The 16,780-nt window shown below is 41.4% G+C and overlaps 1 protein-coding gene across 2 annotated transcripts in view; it reads right to left on the bottom strand.

Annotated features, from left to right (window-relative positions):
* The window catches only part of MCUR1 (mitochondrial calcium uniporter regulator 1), a 119,885-nt gene that overhangs the window by 93,341 nt on the left and 9,764 nt on the right, over positions 1-16,780 (bottom strand). For both annotated transcript variants that reach the window (XM_033934624.1, XM_033934626.1), the window contains exons 2-3: positions 12,197-12,313; positions 8,087-8,190 (exon numbers count right to left, since the gene is read on the bottom strand). In XM_033934624.1, the coding sequence (XP_033790515.1) occupies positions 8,087-8,190; positions 12,197-12,313 (221 nt within the window). The remainder of the gene's footprint in view (positions 1-8,086; positions 8,191-12,196; positions 12,314-16,780) is intronic.

Raw genomic sequence — 16,780 nt, 5'->3', positions numbered from 1 at the left:
AATTGAATGAGAAGATGAGGAAAGCAGAAACCAGACAACAAAGGTAGAAAAAAAAATTCTATTTCTTTTTCTTTTTTCTTCAGGATAAAGTAGTATATTAGTTGTGTTGATAAAAATTTATAAACAAAGCCCTGCCAGCTGAACATCTCTTTCTCCAGTTTAGCAGCCAGAACTTTGATTTATAAGAAAGGAATAAGCTAAATATTGCAGTACTGAGGCTTGTATGGATGCTGCGGGGATGGGGCGGTGAATGGGATGGCAGCGACAGTGACGGGGCGGTGAATGGGATGGCGGTGACGGGGCCGTGAAGGGGATGGTGGGCCTGGGATGGTGCAGTGATGGGGACAGATTTTTTCCCCGTGTCATTCTCTAATTCAGATCCCAAATGATTGGAAGTGGCTTCAGAGGAGGCTTGGAGTTAAACAGTCCATTCATAAATCTGGAAACCACTGGATGAGTTGCCAGAGGTTTACCATTAATAGGGGTATGAAAAGCATTAATAGCACCAAGATGTACTCTGACTGAAGTTGTTTTAAGACCAAATGTGGAAAGATGGAAAAGGTAATCCCAAAATTGAAGGAATTGAAGCGGATGTGGGTTCTTGATGGTGAAGAGAACACCAAGAAGAAAATCTTTACTACTTTTGTTGATAGCATTACTGTGTTGAAGATTTTCTGGATGCAGCAATAATAGCCTGAACTTCATCAGATAAATTCAAATCATATGAATATACATTGAAATGAACCAAGTGTAGCAACTGTAGATTGAGATGCAGGATGGACCCATGACTTTGAGTTAGAAGAGATGGAAATACACTTCTCCCTCAGTATTCACGGGGGATAGGGGCAGAGCCGGACTGCGAATAGGGAAAAATCATGAATATCTTCTCGCCCGGCTCTGAACCACCCCCGCCTCCCTCCTGCCTTTCCCCCGGCATTCTGACCTTACCTGGTGGTCTAGTGGGCTTTTGGGGTAGGAGCGATCTTCCTACGCTCCTGCCCCGTGCAGATTGCCAATTGGAAATGACTGCCGTGAGTTCCCGTAGTCTCTCAAGACTACGACGGGAGCTCACGGCAGCCATTTCCTATTGGCGATCTACACAGGGCAGGAGCGTAGGAAGATTGCTCCTGCCCCAAAAGCCCGCTAGACCACTAGGTAAGGCCAGGATGCCGGGGGGGGGGAAGACTGGAGAGAGGCGGGAACATGCTATACTATGGGGGGGTTTCCCCCCTCCCCCCCAAAAAATCACAAATATGTGAAATTGCGAGTGTCAAAACCACGAATGGGGAGGGGGAAGTGTATTGTATTGGAACTGGATCCCTGACAGGCAGCTGAAGTAGAAGGGAGACCCAAGGTTGTCTCGGCCACCAAGAAGCTACTTCTGTTTTGAGTTTGACCAATATCTTTAGAATGAACGGGAATGATGTAAACGCATAACTGAATTTGTTCGTCCAATCTAGTAGAAATTGATCTTCTTCTAGACGGTGCAGAGAATATTGTCTGGAGCAAAACAGAGGGAATTTGTGATTGAGGGGAGAAGTAATTATCCATTAAATCTTTATTGATTTTCAATTTAAATTTCAAGCATTACACTTGTACAGAAAGCAATAATAGAAAACACATTAAGTACAATATAATTATAACTCATAAAGTTAACAATTTTTTACTATTCTTGCTCAAGTCCTCAACTTAGGATCCAAGACTCAAAAAGAGCGAAACAAAGAAAAATGCTAAGAATTTAAGAAGAAACTGAAAGCTGTAGCTCTGAAGAGGTCATCAAATAACAAATTATAGGACTCAAAGATTTCTTCCTTCCAGTCGAGACATTGCCACAAAAGTTATCAATTGAGATGATTCAAAGAACACATACTTAACAGTACGGTAATGCACAATACATTTACACAGATGTCTCAAATAAAAAGTTGCCCCAGGTTTCAAAAGAAGAAATTCATGGCGACGTTTTTGCGTCTCCCATGCCAAATCTGGGAACATTTGTATTTTATGACCAAGAAAATTTTTTTGTCTATTTTTAAAGTAAAGCTTTAACAACCATGTTTTATCAATTGGTAAAGCTAAAGAAATGATCATAGTGGCTGATGATGTTAAGTCCTTCTCAGATGTCTCTAAAATTTCTGAAATGTTTAAGGCTTTTTGATCTGAAGGTTTTTCTTTCTGTTGTTGATTTTGTTGAGGGGAGAAGTAAAAAAGATCTATTTGAAATGTTCCCCCACACTTTGAAAATCTGATGAAGTACTTTGGCATTTAGAGACCATTCGTGAGGGTGAAGAAATCTGCTGAGTTTGTCTGCCAACACATTCTGATCTCCCTGTACAGCTTTCAAATAAATATTGCAAGGAATTGCCCAACTCCAGATGTGTTGAGCTTCTTGACAAGGTAGAAGGGAGCCCGTACCTCCCTGTTTGTTGATGTAATACATTGCTACTTGATTGTCTGTACGGATTAGAATAATTTTATTGGACAAAATACTCTGGAATGCAATAAGTACATTCCGAATGGCTTTTAATTCCAGTAAATTGATATGTAACTTTTTCTCTTGAAAATTCCAAACACCTTGTGTCTTGAGACCATCCAAGTGAGCTCCCCAAGCATACATGGGCGCATCTGTTGTAAGAACCTCTTGATGTGAGGGAATCTGAAACAGAAGACCTTTGGAAAGATTGTCTGCATTTATCCACCACTAAAGGGACTTCTGAAGAGATGAAGTGACTTTGATCTTTTTTGTTAGAGGATCCCTGACAGGCACTGTGGTATCCTGAGATGTAGGCAAACAAATGGAATCACATGAACTGTGGATGCCATATGGCCTAAGAGTTGCATCATCTGTCTAGAAAGATGAACTATATTGTCTTGTCTTTGTTGAGGAAGATAAGCTCTCTGTTGATTTGTGTCTAAATTGCTCCTATAAACTGGAGACATTGAGAAGGGTTTGAGACTTTGGAAAATTGACCTCAAATCCCAGTTGTTGAAAAAAAATATATGGTCTTTTTTGTTGCCACACAAAACTGCTTTGATTAGCCAATTGTCCAGGTATGGAAATACGTGAAGATCGTAGGAATGAAGTGCCGCAGCAACTACAATCAGGCATTTTGTTAAAACTCTTGCAGATGATGCTAGGTCAAAAGGAAGAACTTTGCATTGGTAATGATGATGAGCAATTCTGAATCGAAGAAACTTTCTGTATTTTGGATGAATTGCAATGTGAGTATAAGCCTCTGAGATATAGAAAGCATAGCCATTTGTTTTGATCTAGAAGGGGATACACATCCCCCTTTATAGTCACAGGTTTGTTACTCGCAACTTTGGTTATTCGCAGTTTTCTTCTAGGTGACCCACTCTCGCCTCCTGGACCTCTCCACTTACTTGCTTTTTAAAACCTGGTGGTCTAACAGTGAAACAGGGCAGGAGCAATCATCCTACACTCCTGCCCTGTGTAGAACTGGGAACAAAATAGACTGCCGTGAGTTCCCATGGTCTTGCAGGGACTCACAGCAACCATTTTTGTTCCCGGCTCTGCACGGTACAGGAGCATAGGAAGATCACTCCTAACCTGCTTCATCGCTAGACCACTAGGCTTTAAAAACTAAGTACAGTGGAGAGGTCCGGGAGATGGGAGGGAGGCAGGGTTGGTCAGAGTCGGCCCTAAAGTTATTTTGCAATTTTTACATATTCGCGGGCCGGCTCTGCCCTTAATCCCTGTGAATATGGAGGAAGAAGTGTATTATGTTGCTAGGGATAACATTTAAAACTTTTCTTTGACAAGATATTTGCCGAGATTTGGGAGATAGAGAATCGGACGTATACCTCACATCTTCTTTGGAATTAGAAAATATCTTGAGTAAAAAAACTGATATTTTGGGTATGAGGGACTTCCTCTATGGCATTTAGTTGAAGTAAAGCTTCTATTTCCTGAAGAAGAAGGGATGTCTGTTGAGATGTAAGAGAGGACTCTCTTGGATGGAAATTTGGTGACATAGAAACAAAATGAATAGAATAGCCTTCCTTTATGACTTGGAAAAAATGCCTTTCTTTATGTGGAAAAAATGCCAGTAGACGACTACCAATGGGAAGAGGCAGAGGCTTTAAGGTTGATAATTTGACTATGCTCTCTAGAAGCAGGTCAGAAAGACTGAGCTGGTTTTTGAGATGTTGTGGGTTGACGTTTTTGTTGTCTCTGCCTCTTTTGAGGTGATGTCGAAGAAGCAGAGTATATTCTCTTATAAGTGGTAGAAGATGATTTCTGAGGGAGAAGTTTACTTACAACTGTGGAAAGAGGGATTGATTTCCTGTCGGTTTGGCTCAGCGTTTTCATTTCTACTCTGGAAGGTGGCGATACCAGGGAGCCAATTACCACCAGGCACCTGTAGAGGCAGTTGGCTCACGTCATTGGAATCCTTCACTTTTCAGTGAGAGAGATGCTGCGACTGCGGAGTGGCCACAGGGCATGCCCTAAGAGGCATGCCAAGCCCCTTGGAGTCACTAGTAAGTATGAGGAATTTTTCCTTTCCCCCTTTCTTTTCCTCTTATGTACTTGATTTGGGGCTTTAATTTTGCTTGTATAAATGGGGAAAAGGAAGGTGAAGACCAAAAGTTCGACTTCGACTCCGGTGTCATCCGGTCCTATGGATCACAATTTAATACCTATAAGTGAATTAAGCAATGCCGACTCATTATCAGGAGCATCACTCAGTCCCTTGAATAGAACTCCTCCTCCCCCTCCAGAAATATCAAGGGATTTGGGACCAGAATCGGATCCCAATGGGTCTCCTTTGGAGTCCTTGGGAGTACATACATCCTCCCTGATGGTCTTTAGGGAGCTGCCTAAGGCATTATCCTTTCAGGAGATTGCCTTATCTACCCAGGACTCACAGACCCCGAATGATATATCTTTGAAAGATCTTTGGAAGATAAATTTAAGAGTTCAGGGGCTGTTAAAAGTCTGTAGCCACTCAGAATGTTGAGTTTCCCAACATGTAGTTCAGAAGTTGGAAGACATTGATTCCAGTTTTAAAATATTAGATAAACACCTCTCAACAGCTGAATCTCAGGTTTCTACTATACATGTGGTTTCAGTATCAGATTCCCATATCATGTACTCAAGGATTGAAATGATGGAAAATATGTTATGGGCTAGAAACCTGCGACTGGTCAACTTTCCCAAGATTCATTTGATAACATCTGAGATTTTGTTACGAAAATATTTTAAAGAAATCTTGGGGTTCGCCAATGCAGATTCTATTCCCATACTTAATAATTACTATATACCCCAGAAAAAGAAAGTAACAGAATTAGGAGCGGATCAATTAGAATCTGTAGATTTTGATTTGACTGGGTTCCTCAAGGACTCCTAACATTTAATTAGAGAGAGATCTACTCTATTGATTGAATGTAATAGTGAGACAGATAAAATGCTCATAATGTAGAGGAAGAGGAGGCAAGTGAGCAGGAGAAAGTCGGGCAGAGAGGAGGAGGCAGGAGAAAGCAACAGATAGTGAGGGGCAGCAGCGACAGGTAGGACAAAAAGGTGGGGGTATTGCCCTATACATAAAAGAGGGAATTGAGTCTACCAGAGTGAACATGCTGGAAACAAAAAATAAGGTAGAGTCTCTATGGGCCAAAATACCGGGAACAAATGGAACGGATACGAAGATCGGCATCTACTACCGACCTCCAGGGCAGTCTGAAGAGACTGATAGAGAAATGACAGACGAGATTAAACATGAATGAAAGGGAGGCAACACAGTTATCATGGGCGACTTCAATTATCCGGGATAGATTGGAACCTAGGCAACTCCAGCTGCAAGAGAGACCCCAAGTTCCTGGATGCTGTAGGCGATTGCTTCCTGGAACAACTTGTCATGGAAAATACGAGAGAAAATGCAATTCTGGACTTAATTCTAAATGGTATAGAAGTAGAAGGGACGCTGGGAAACAGTGATCACATGATTCGCTTCAACCTAGACACAGAAACAAAAAATCGATCCAGAACGACGGCCACGGCACTGAACTTTCGAAAATGGAACTACGAAGGGATGAGAGTCATGGTGAGGAAGAAGATTAGGAAGAGAATAAGCACTGTAAATACGCTAGAGAAAGCATGATCCCTTTTTAAGGACACAGTCACCAAGGTACAAAATCTATATATACTGCATATCAACAAGGGTTCCAAGAGGAAGAAGAACAAGGAACCGGCATGGCTCACTGTAACAGTGAAGGAAGTGATCAGAGACAAGAAGACTTTGTTTAAGGAATGGAAAAGGACAAAAATGGACGAAAATTGGAAAAAGCACAAACAACATCAAAGCAAGTGCCTTAAGGTGTTAAGAGGGGCCAAAAGAGACTACGAGGAAAAAATAGCCAAGGAGGCAAAAAAATTTAAGCCCTTATTTCACTATATTAAGGGGAAACGACCCGCGAAGGAAGCAGTGGGGCCATTAGATGACCATGCAATAAAGGGAGTACTAAAGGAGGACAAAGCCATCGCTGACAAACTGAACACATTTTTTGCGTCTGTACTTACCAAAGAGGATATGTCCAATATACCAGAAGCCAACACGCTATACACAGGTAATGAAGATGGGAAACTGACAGGGACGACGGTCAGTCTAGAAGAGGTATGCAGACAAATTGATAGGCTTAAAAACGATAAATCCCTGGGACCGAATGCTTCCACTCGAGGGTAATCAAGGAACTGAAAGGGGTTATAGCTGAACTGCTTCAACTAATAGCCAATCTGTCAATCAAATCAGAAAAGATTCCAGAAGTTTGGAAAGTGGCGAATGTTACACCGATCTTCAAGAAAGGTTCGAAGGGAGATCCGGGAAACTATAGACCAGTGAGTCTGATTTCGGTACCAGGAAAGATGGCAGAGGCGCTGATAAAAGACCACATCATCGATCATCTTGACGGATACAAACTGATGAGGACCAGCCAGCACAGCTTCAGCAAAGGGCTGGAATTCAGTCGGGTTTTCAGGATTCTCCAATGAATATGCATTGAAAGCAGTGCATGCAAATAGATCTCATACATATTCATTGGGGAAATCCTGAAACCCGACTGGATTCCGGCCCTGGAGTTGCCCACCCCTGGCCTAGAACCAGGAATGGCTCTATATGCAAAAGTGAGAAGTATGCATGATCTGGAGCTCGGGTTGAAGATAATGTCCTGCTAACCAGGAGGAAATACCAATGTCCTCTAACATAATAGGTTCAACTTAAGGACTAGCAAAATCCAGAAGAAAAAGTTGAACTTTGTTTATTTCACTGAATGCCTCAAAAACTTCTTTTTCTAATCCTTACAGTTCAACCACAACTATAAAGTGGTAAAGGAAAACAGGAGGAATTTAGTCTATATCACAGCTGAATGCTCAAAATCCCTGTTGTGAGGCTTCAGGAGAAAATGGATCTTACAAATAAATACATTCAATGGTTACATCTGTCATTCAATTAACAGTAATATTAACTTGTTAACATTAGATATTCCCAGGTTTTAATTTCTAGACTAAAGATAAGTTAATTGTGTGAGGGAAGGGGGGGTGCACACACTTACGATCTCTATTCTACCTCCTCAAACAATTTTTATCCATTTCCTGCTGGATATACTGTATTTTTAATTTCCCCTTTCTCTTCCCCCACCCCCAACACCTTGAGCAGATTCATTGTCTCCCCATTTATCCTCTGTCCTGGCCTCTATCCTACAATTTAACTTAGGTCATCCTACTTCATGGCTTTATCAAAGCTGGAGAATGAAGGTAGTGAATTGAGAACAGTTTTGATCTACATACCTTCTGCATGAGCCTCCAATTCTTAAATAGCATCATAGACCAACACTAGATCACTGTAGCTGTGTTACAGTGCATCATAGCAGCTAACCTAGCATCATTAAAATATTTAGAAGCTTGAGATTGAGTTCTATACAGACACATTACAAAATCAGTGCTTTAAGCATCTTGTCTGAAAATATACTTAATTGATAAAATACTCCAAAAATATTTTAAGATGTTTCACCAAGACTTCTTAGGTGAGGAGGAGAAGAGCAGAATGCAAGATTTCATGTGTGTGTATCTGACCTGTTGTATTTTGATGACCATATCCATATAAACCACGTCCATATTGGAGTTAATTATTTTCACCAAAGTAGATACAATTATCTCCGACTGCTGAGTAGTGAAACCTAAGTAAAAAAAAAAGAAAAAAGCACAAAACAGAAGTCAGTTCACCTTCAGAGTAGTCACAGCCAACACACCTTCCACAAAAAGCCACTAACTCCTATAAAGAAATTATATAAGTATAGGATTTTTTCAGATTATCTACTTACACTCTCACTCTAATGACTAAAACAGCACTGATTTGCAAAGCTTACATAAGTCAGAAAAAATAGGAAGCAAAATGGAGGAGCATGCTTAAGGAGGCGAGGAAGCATGCTGGAGTACATAGAAGGAAGACCGACAATAGTTTGGGAATCACCGTTCTAAGGGATGCCACCATTGTTTTTTTAATTTTTATTATTATTTTTTCCCTCTTTCCATGTGTGTGTATATCTTTGCTATTGCAATTATAGTTCCTTTCCTGATTTAGATTGCAAACTGCAAACAGCAAAGGCAGTATTGAGCAGGGAAATTATTCCATATTCTAGTCAAAAAAAGAAAGCCCATGATAGAGCTATTTTACGCTTAGAAAAACAGATTATTAAAATTAGAGGTAATCATGCCAAGCATCCTACGGAAGTTAATACTGCTCAGTTATTGGCTACACAACTTCAATTGAATGAGCTCCTTCATCAAAGGGCTATTAAATCTGTAAAATATTATCAATATCAATTGTATAAACATGATAATATGACGGGAGCATTATTGGCTTGTTTGGATAGGGGTAAATGTATTCTATCTAGAGTTTCACAAATTCAATTGGTTCAGGGTCAAATTTACACAAAAGATAAAGATATTGTTAAAATATTTCAGGAATATTATTCTTCTCTGTTTGCTTCTAGTCAAGAAAAAGGATTATCTGGTGATACTTATTTATCTAGTTTGGAGTTACCTTGTATTGGGCAAGTGGAACAAACCAATCTGAATCATCCTATTGGGGAAGAAGACCTGTTAGCTATACAACAAAGCCCATTATGTAAAGCACCTGGTCTGGATGGCTATTGAGCAGAGTTTTATAAGATTATTGGGCAAAATATTGCAACTCCTTTAGTGTTTAATAATCAGACTAAGGAACAAATATTACCAAAAACACTACGTCAAGCTCAACTTGTAGTATTTCCAAAATCGGGTAAAGATCCTAATAAGGTGGAGTCTTATAGACCAATATCTCTTCTTTATGAAGCTAAGGGCTCCTTTTACAAAGCCACGCGCTAAATTGCAACACGCGCTAGCCGCTACTGCCTCCTTTTGAGCAGGTGGTAGATTTCCGGCTAGCGTGCGCTAATCCGGTGCATGTGATAAAACCGCTAGTGCGGCTTTGTAAAAGGAGCCCAAAGTTATTGGCTAAGGTCTTAGCTAATAGATTGGCAAAATTATTACCTGATTTGATTGCTAAACCTCAAGTAGGGTTTGTAAGAGGATGAACGACAGTTAAGAATATTCGTTCAATTTTGTATTCTTTGGAGTGGGTGAGTCATAAGAATTTGCCTTCGTTATTGATTAGTTTTGACGCAGAGAAAGCGTTTGGTAGGATTAGATGGGAATTCTAACATTCCAGATTTACTAAGGGCTCCTTTTACAAAGGTGCACTAGCGTTTTTAGCGCACACACCAGATTAGCGTGCGCTATCTGAAAAACTACCACCTGCTCAAGAGGAGGCGGTAGTGGCTAGCATGTGCTATTCCGCACGTTAAGGCCCTAACACACCTTTGTAAAAGGAGCCCTAAGTCAAACAAAACAGCAATTGCTGAAATGGCAGTCTTTGCCTTTATCCCTGGGTGGGCGTATAGCTCTTTTTAAAATGGTTCTTTTCCCCAATTCCTCTGGAATTAACAAGTAGAGATTGGCAGAAACTAAGAACTGTAATTACTAAGGGCCTGTTTTACAAAGCCGCGCTAGCAGCTGCACTGAGGTAACGGCCCCAAAGCCCATAGAGATTTAAAGGGCTTCGGGGCTGTGCTGCGCGGCAGCCGCTAGCACGGCTTTGTAAAACAGGCCCTAAATTTTGTTGGGCCGGGAAAACCCAAAATTATCTTTTGATATTTTATTAGGATCGGGGAAGACCTGCAGAAAGAACACTCTCAGGGCAGGCCAACGGTGGGAGGCTGGCTTTGTATCAGCTGCCCAAAGACTTTAAATTTCAGTGGCAGGGAGGTGGTAGGTGGGGGAGTCGGGATTCAAGGAGGTTCCTGGAGAGTGTAGTGTCAGACGCACAGTCACCAAGGGCCGCATAAAATGGCCAGGAGGGCCGAATTCGGCCTGCGGGCCTTGTGTTTGACACATGTGCCACAGAGTAGGAGGTTCTCAACAAAGTCCTTGGGACACATCCAGCCAGTCAAGTTTTCAGGATACCCACAATAAATATGCAAGAGATAAATTTGCATGCTAATCTATCTCATGTATATCCATTGTGGCTATCTTGAAAACCAGACTGGCTTAGTGTGTCCTGAGGACTGGGTTGAGAACCCCTGCCTTAGAGGCAAAATTTTTGAATCTTGACAACACAGAGGTATGTATTTTTACTACATCGTTCCTTCCACCCCCAAGACACTTCCTTCTTTAAACTCAAGCTACCCTCATATTATTCCAGCTCCGATATAGGAACAGAATCATAAGAAAGGTTCTGTGCATATACCAGGCAAGTACACCTCAGAACAGGGAGTTGACAAGACAGCTTATTCCAAGCAGAAGCATCTTAAAAAAATAGACCAATCCTTTACCATTCAAATTAATAAAGGGCCATTGAGATCCAAAGGACAGAACTATCTAGACATCTGCCAGCTAAATGAACCTTACCACAAGAGACACAGCTGCCATCATCTAGTTATCAGAGCAACGACTACCCTCTCATTTCCTCACAGGACAACCATTGGGTATTAACTGTATCCTCATTCAGTTTATGCAAAATTCAGAATGCCTTTTCTAATACAGAGTCCAGCAGCACCTGTTTAGCAGAGTCTATAATGCTTACTGTTTCCAAAGATCTCAATTTCCCTCTTTAAGGAAAAGGAAGGGAGCCCCTTCCCCCCAAGTGATCTAGTAGAACCTCTTTCTAATCTCAAAGGGGATCAGTTACACAGCTTTTGGAGTCAGATACTTCGGAGCCAGCATGGGACAGGGAAGCCTTTCAGAACCAAGAAACACATATCAAATGTACCCATTTTGCTCACTGAACTCACCTAGGACCCAATACACTGTCCAATCCCAGAACTGCTTGACTGCTAATACAGGCTCCAAAGGAGCACAGCACGAAAAGGAACACTGTATGCTTCTCAACATTCATTCCTACCAGAATTCTCAAAATTCATTCCTACCTACAGATAACCTCTATGCAAATAGGGAACCAAAAACTAAAAGTACTAATATATAAAAAAGAAACCCTAAGATTCAAGACTTAACCCCCAGGGAAAAAGAAACAAATTTCTTCCTGAGCAGTGCAAAAGATAGACAGATTAAAATTCTCAAAATTGACACAATTCAAACACTAAATTGAAAATAAAATCATTCCCCCCTACCTTTGTTCTCTCCCTCCTTCCGGCGGGTGTCTTACCTTCTGGCTGGCTCCAACCTGGCCATTTTATACGGCCTGTGGTCCGATGCCCACCGGTGTTATCTTGTGGCCAACTCCCTCCTCCTCACAGCCACAGTGTGAACGAAGTCGCGTGCATCGGCTCCTCGTGCGTCCTGCGCCTGAACCGGAAGCCTTCTCTCTGACACTGCAATGTCAGAGGGAATGCTTCTGGATGAGGCATGGGACGCGCGAGGAGCTGCTTCACGCGGTTTTTCATGCACACTGCGGCTGTGAGGAGGAAGCCGGCCACAAGATAGCACCGGGGGCATTGGACAGTGAGCCGCATAAAACGACCAGGCGGGCCAAATTTGGCTTGCGGGCCTTCGACACCTGTGATCTAGAATGTCTCACCTATTGCACTGGAAACAGAGATACTTGGCTTAAAATGGTGTTTGACTGGAAACCATCATCACCACCACATAACGGACATCCTATGACTAACATAAAAAATTTTTTTTTACCATTTTCTTCCAGTAAACGCACTAAAGCATGAGTGTCAAAGTACAGCTTCTTATGCTCTGAACAGGAAATTTCTTTTCTTTTATCATACTGGAAAGATGAGGCAGATACGTTGAAAGCTACAAAAAACAACAAAAACAAAAACCATAAAAGAATTAAACTTCAATACATGAGAATTGGTTATAATTTACCAGTCAAAAACTCAAATTTTTAAATCAAGTATGTTACTTGACCTGTAATGTCCTGCTTGCAGATTCCTTCTTTGGCTATCTCAAAGAGCACAAGGCATCACATACTGTTGTTACAGCCCCCGGTTTCCTGTTGTAGTTTGGGGGTAATTTTTTTTTAACAGTGCTACTGATCATACGCAGCATTGTGCATAGGTGATAAGTATTTAGGTACTATAGGGGTCCTGCTCCAAAATGCTTTTAATCTAATTTGGTACCTGAGGCAATGGGAAAATAACCTGCCCAATATCATGAGGAGCTTCAATAGCAGCAGTATATAACTGAACCTTAGCTTTCCTGATTCTCAATACTGGAGAACGACACGGGGACAAATTTGTCCCCTTAGGAACTCCCGTCCCATCCCCGTGAGTTTTGTCGCTGTCCCTGTCCCGTTTCTGTAAGCTCTGCCTTAACCGCACAAGCCTCGAACACTTATGATTTTAAAGTGTTTGAGGCTTGTGCAGATGAGGATGGAGCTTGAAAAATGGGGCAGGGATAGGAAAAGAACTCGTGGGGACAGGATGGGAAAATGAGATCCCATAGGGACAGGAAAAAATTTGTCCTTATGTCATTCTCTAATCAGTGCTCTTGCTTGCTTCCTCTCCCAAAGGGTATGGCAGCAGTTAGATAATTCTCAGGCAAGTCTACTACAGAGTTTCAAAACGTGTAAGTTATTTACCTTTAGCATATATTCTTCAAGGACATCGGAATAGGAATTTTTACACAAGAATGAAATCATCAAATGGAGCCTATGTGGGAAAATTTCTCTACCCCTTTTAGAAAACTTTTGCAAACATCCCGCCAACAGCAGTCCTCATCCTGCTAGGGTCAAAAGAAAAAAAAAACAACCTGTGGACTTTCTACTTGGCTTTAGCCTATTCCAGACAGATCAAAGTTCTGTTTAGTCCAATGTATATTTAGCATGTTTTCACCTCTGGGCAAACCAAAAGAAGGGATTTTGCTTCAAAATGTAACAGAACAACAGAAGAGGCAAGCGAGATGTCTAATTCCAACCTACGGTTACATTTATTGAAGTAAAACAACAATGATCCAACAAAAGTCATTGATTGTATAAATCGTAAAAAGTCCCAAAGTACTTGTGCATAGGAATCCAAATAAAGTCCCAATTAGAATCCATGTTTTGGTAACCAAATTGCCTTCTTCAGGGGACAACTACAGGTAAGGGATGAGTATGATCTGTGTGTCGGTGTCTTCAAAATGCTTTCAACTCTGGGAGCATGAGGTTTTAGTAAAAAGGTTGGTAGGACTACTGACTGTTAAAAATGGAAAGCCAATCTTACGCTGAGAAGGAACTAAGATGGATGTGCAGAATCTTTCTGAGAAACTTAGTGTAAGGTGCATCAATCACTATAGCTTAGAGCTCAACATACTTTGAAACTAACGGCCTCATTTACAAAGCCGCGTGGCAATGGCCCCGAAGCCCTTTAAATCTTTATGGGCTTCGGGGCTGCTAGTGCGGCTTTGTAAAAAAGGCAATAAGTCACAGCCACTTCAGATGACAGATGTTCAGTGTCTCAAATGAAGATTTAATCAGCTGGTGAGGACATAAGGTACAAGAAGATGCTGGTGGCTTAATGGGAGGTTTTTCAACAGAAGCCCCACATAAAGTGAAAAACTAAAAGACTGTAAAGAAACAGTTTACCTTTTGCTGGATGAAGAGCTCCAGCTGCATCAAGATGTAAGCTAAGAGTTCATTTCAAGATATGACTCAGACGTAGGAGGTATTCAAGTAGTTTTTGTATGGGGCAGGAAAAAGGATCCAGGGCCTTACCATCACACCAGATGGCAAATCTCCTCTACTCAAATCTATATGACCACCTAGTAGAATCCCTTCTGAAAGCTAGCAAAACCTCAGAAACACTGTCAGGCAAGTCATAAGAAGCCAATGTTATCCTCTCAACATCCAAGAAGTGAGGGCCATGAACAACAGGTTGGCATGCAACCTTACTTTTGCCTGTAGAAACCTGGGGACAAACATTACATCCCAAAGACTTACAGAGTTCACTGTGTTTATAAGGTCCATTATGTTTGCCACAAATGAAGGCATGCCAAGGATATTAGACAGTTAAGTGCCCCAGCACTTTCAATATTTGAGCAGCTGATACATGCTGATGCTACAAATTTGCTCTACAATGCTGTGATCCTATACTGTGGAAGAAATGCTGTTACTTGGGTACATAACAATGCTCCTATAAACTCCAACTTCTGTTTTGGGTTTAAATGCTGAATGGTTAGGTGTACTGTCTCTCTATTCCTCCTCAAGCACTGGCCTGCAAGGAAGGGGAGTCTTGTAAGCCAATCATACAAACAGGAAAACATGCACCCCCAGTCTGCAAAAATACCCTGCTACAACTTGATATATAAGAAACCGACAAGGGGCCAAAAGGCAGAATTCAAGTGGTAATGGTGTTTCCCTATAATTAATCAAAGACACTGTACCTCTCAGGATGCATTTGCATGTGGATATAAGCATGCTGTAAGTTCATAACCAGTCCATTTTGAAAGAGAGAAATTAGGGAACCTGAAGCATCCATCCTTAACTTCTGCTTAGTGAGATATTTGTGCAGGACCTTTTAAGTTTTGGATGGAGGTAGAATCTCCAGTCTTTTTTCTGTGATGAGGAAATACTTGGAATAGAATCCCTGCCCTATCTGCCCTGGTGAACAGGCTCAACTGCACTGTCTAGCAAGAAGGAAGAGTTTCCTTGTAAGCATTTCCTGCTGTTAAGAGATTAATTTTGATGCTCATGGGGGGGCAAATTTGGAGGCCAACTCACTAACTGCAGGCAGCATCCCAACTGGACTATCATGAGAAAGCAAATTTCTCACGCGATACAGCCAATCACAGAGCAGTGCGGGACCAGGCAGGAAGCACAAAGGTTGTACTCCTACGTTGTTCGCCACTCTGCAACTGAAAGGCAGCCGTCCAGCAGGAGACCGTGCTGGACCACTGACTGTTAAAAAAAAAGGTACCGGGGAGGAGGGGGGAGTTGTATTTGCTCCATCAGATGCACCCACTTTTCCACCCCCTTTTTGGGGGTGGAAAAGTGCGTCTTATGGAGCGAAAATTACGGTACATTAAATAGGTATTTGAACATCTCTATCATATCTTCCCTCTCCTGCCTTTCCTCCAAAGTATACAGATTGAGATCTTTAAGTGGTTCAGCGGATTTCCACAATGTTGCACTTATCAGGTCCATTTCAAAGAACAATACTCCATGCAATGGAGTGGGGTTCCATAAAGTTCCCCCCTTTCCCCTACCTTGTTTAATCTTTATCTAGTTTCTCTGGGAACCAAATTGTCATCATTAGGAATCAAACTTTATAGTTACGCAGACGATATAACAATCGCAGTGCCAATCCTCAATGTCTCGGTAGAAACCCTACAATTTTTGTACTCTATTCTCCATTCCATGGAATTCTGGATGACAGATTTCAAGTTAAAACTTAATTATGATAAAACCAAATTTTTTCTTGCTTCAACATCCAACAAGCTTAAAGAAGATTTAGTGAGTAGCCCATCTTTTCAAGAATAAAAATTTTAGGGGTCTATCTAGACTGAGAACTTACCTTAGATCAGGGGTGTCCAATGTCGGTCCTCGAGGGCCGCAGTCCAGTCGGGTTTTCAGGATTTCCCTAATGAATATGCATTGAAAGCAGTGCATGCACATAGATCTCATGCATATTCATTGGGGAAATCCTGAAAACCCGACTGGACTGCGGCCCTCGAGGACCGACATTGGACACCCCTGCCTTAGATGTTCAAATTAATTCTTTAGTTAAAAAATGCCTTTTTTTGTTATAGAAGCTTTGGACGATCAGACCTTATTTCACTTTCAATGCATTTAGACTTTTGATCCAATCCTTAGTTTTAAGTACTGTAGACCAGTGGTTCCCAACCCTGTCCTGGAGAAACACCAGGCCAATTGGGTTTTCAGGCTAGCCCTAATGAATATGCATGAAGCAAATTTGCATGCCTATCACTTCCATCATATGCAAATCTCTCTCATGCATATTCATTAGGGCTAGCCTGAAAACCCGATTGGCCTGGTGTTCCTCCAGGACAGGGTTGGGAATTACTGCTCTAGACTATTGTAACCTGATATATTTAGCTATAAGTAAAAAGAGCATCAAATGATGCAGATCATCCAAAATACAGCCGTCAGATTGATATTCAACTTAAATAAATTCGATCATATTTCTGAATACTACCGACGTTTACACTGGCTGTAGATAGAGGCCAGAGTACTATTTAAGTTTGGCTGCAAGTGTTATAAGATAATAAATGGTCTGGTTCCGATTTATCTTCCTGATCATTTTAAGTTTGCAGATATCTTAC

The sequence above is a fragment of the Geotrypetes seraphini genome, chromosome 2 (assembly GCF_902459505.1).
Source record: "Geotrypetes seraphini chromosome 2, aGeoSer1.1, whole genome shotgun sequence".
In the NCBI taxonomy this organism is placed as follows: domain Eukaryota; kingdom Metazoa; phylum Chordata; class Amphibia; order Gymnophiona; family Dermophiidae; genus Geotrypetes; species Geotrypetes seraphini.
Note: the sequence above shows the minus strand (reverse complement) of the source record. Positions and strands in the feature narration are given on the sequence as shown.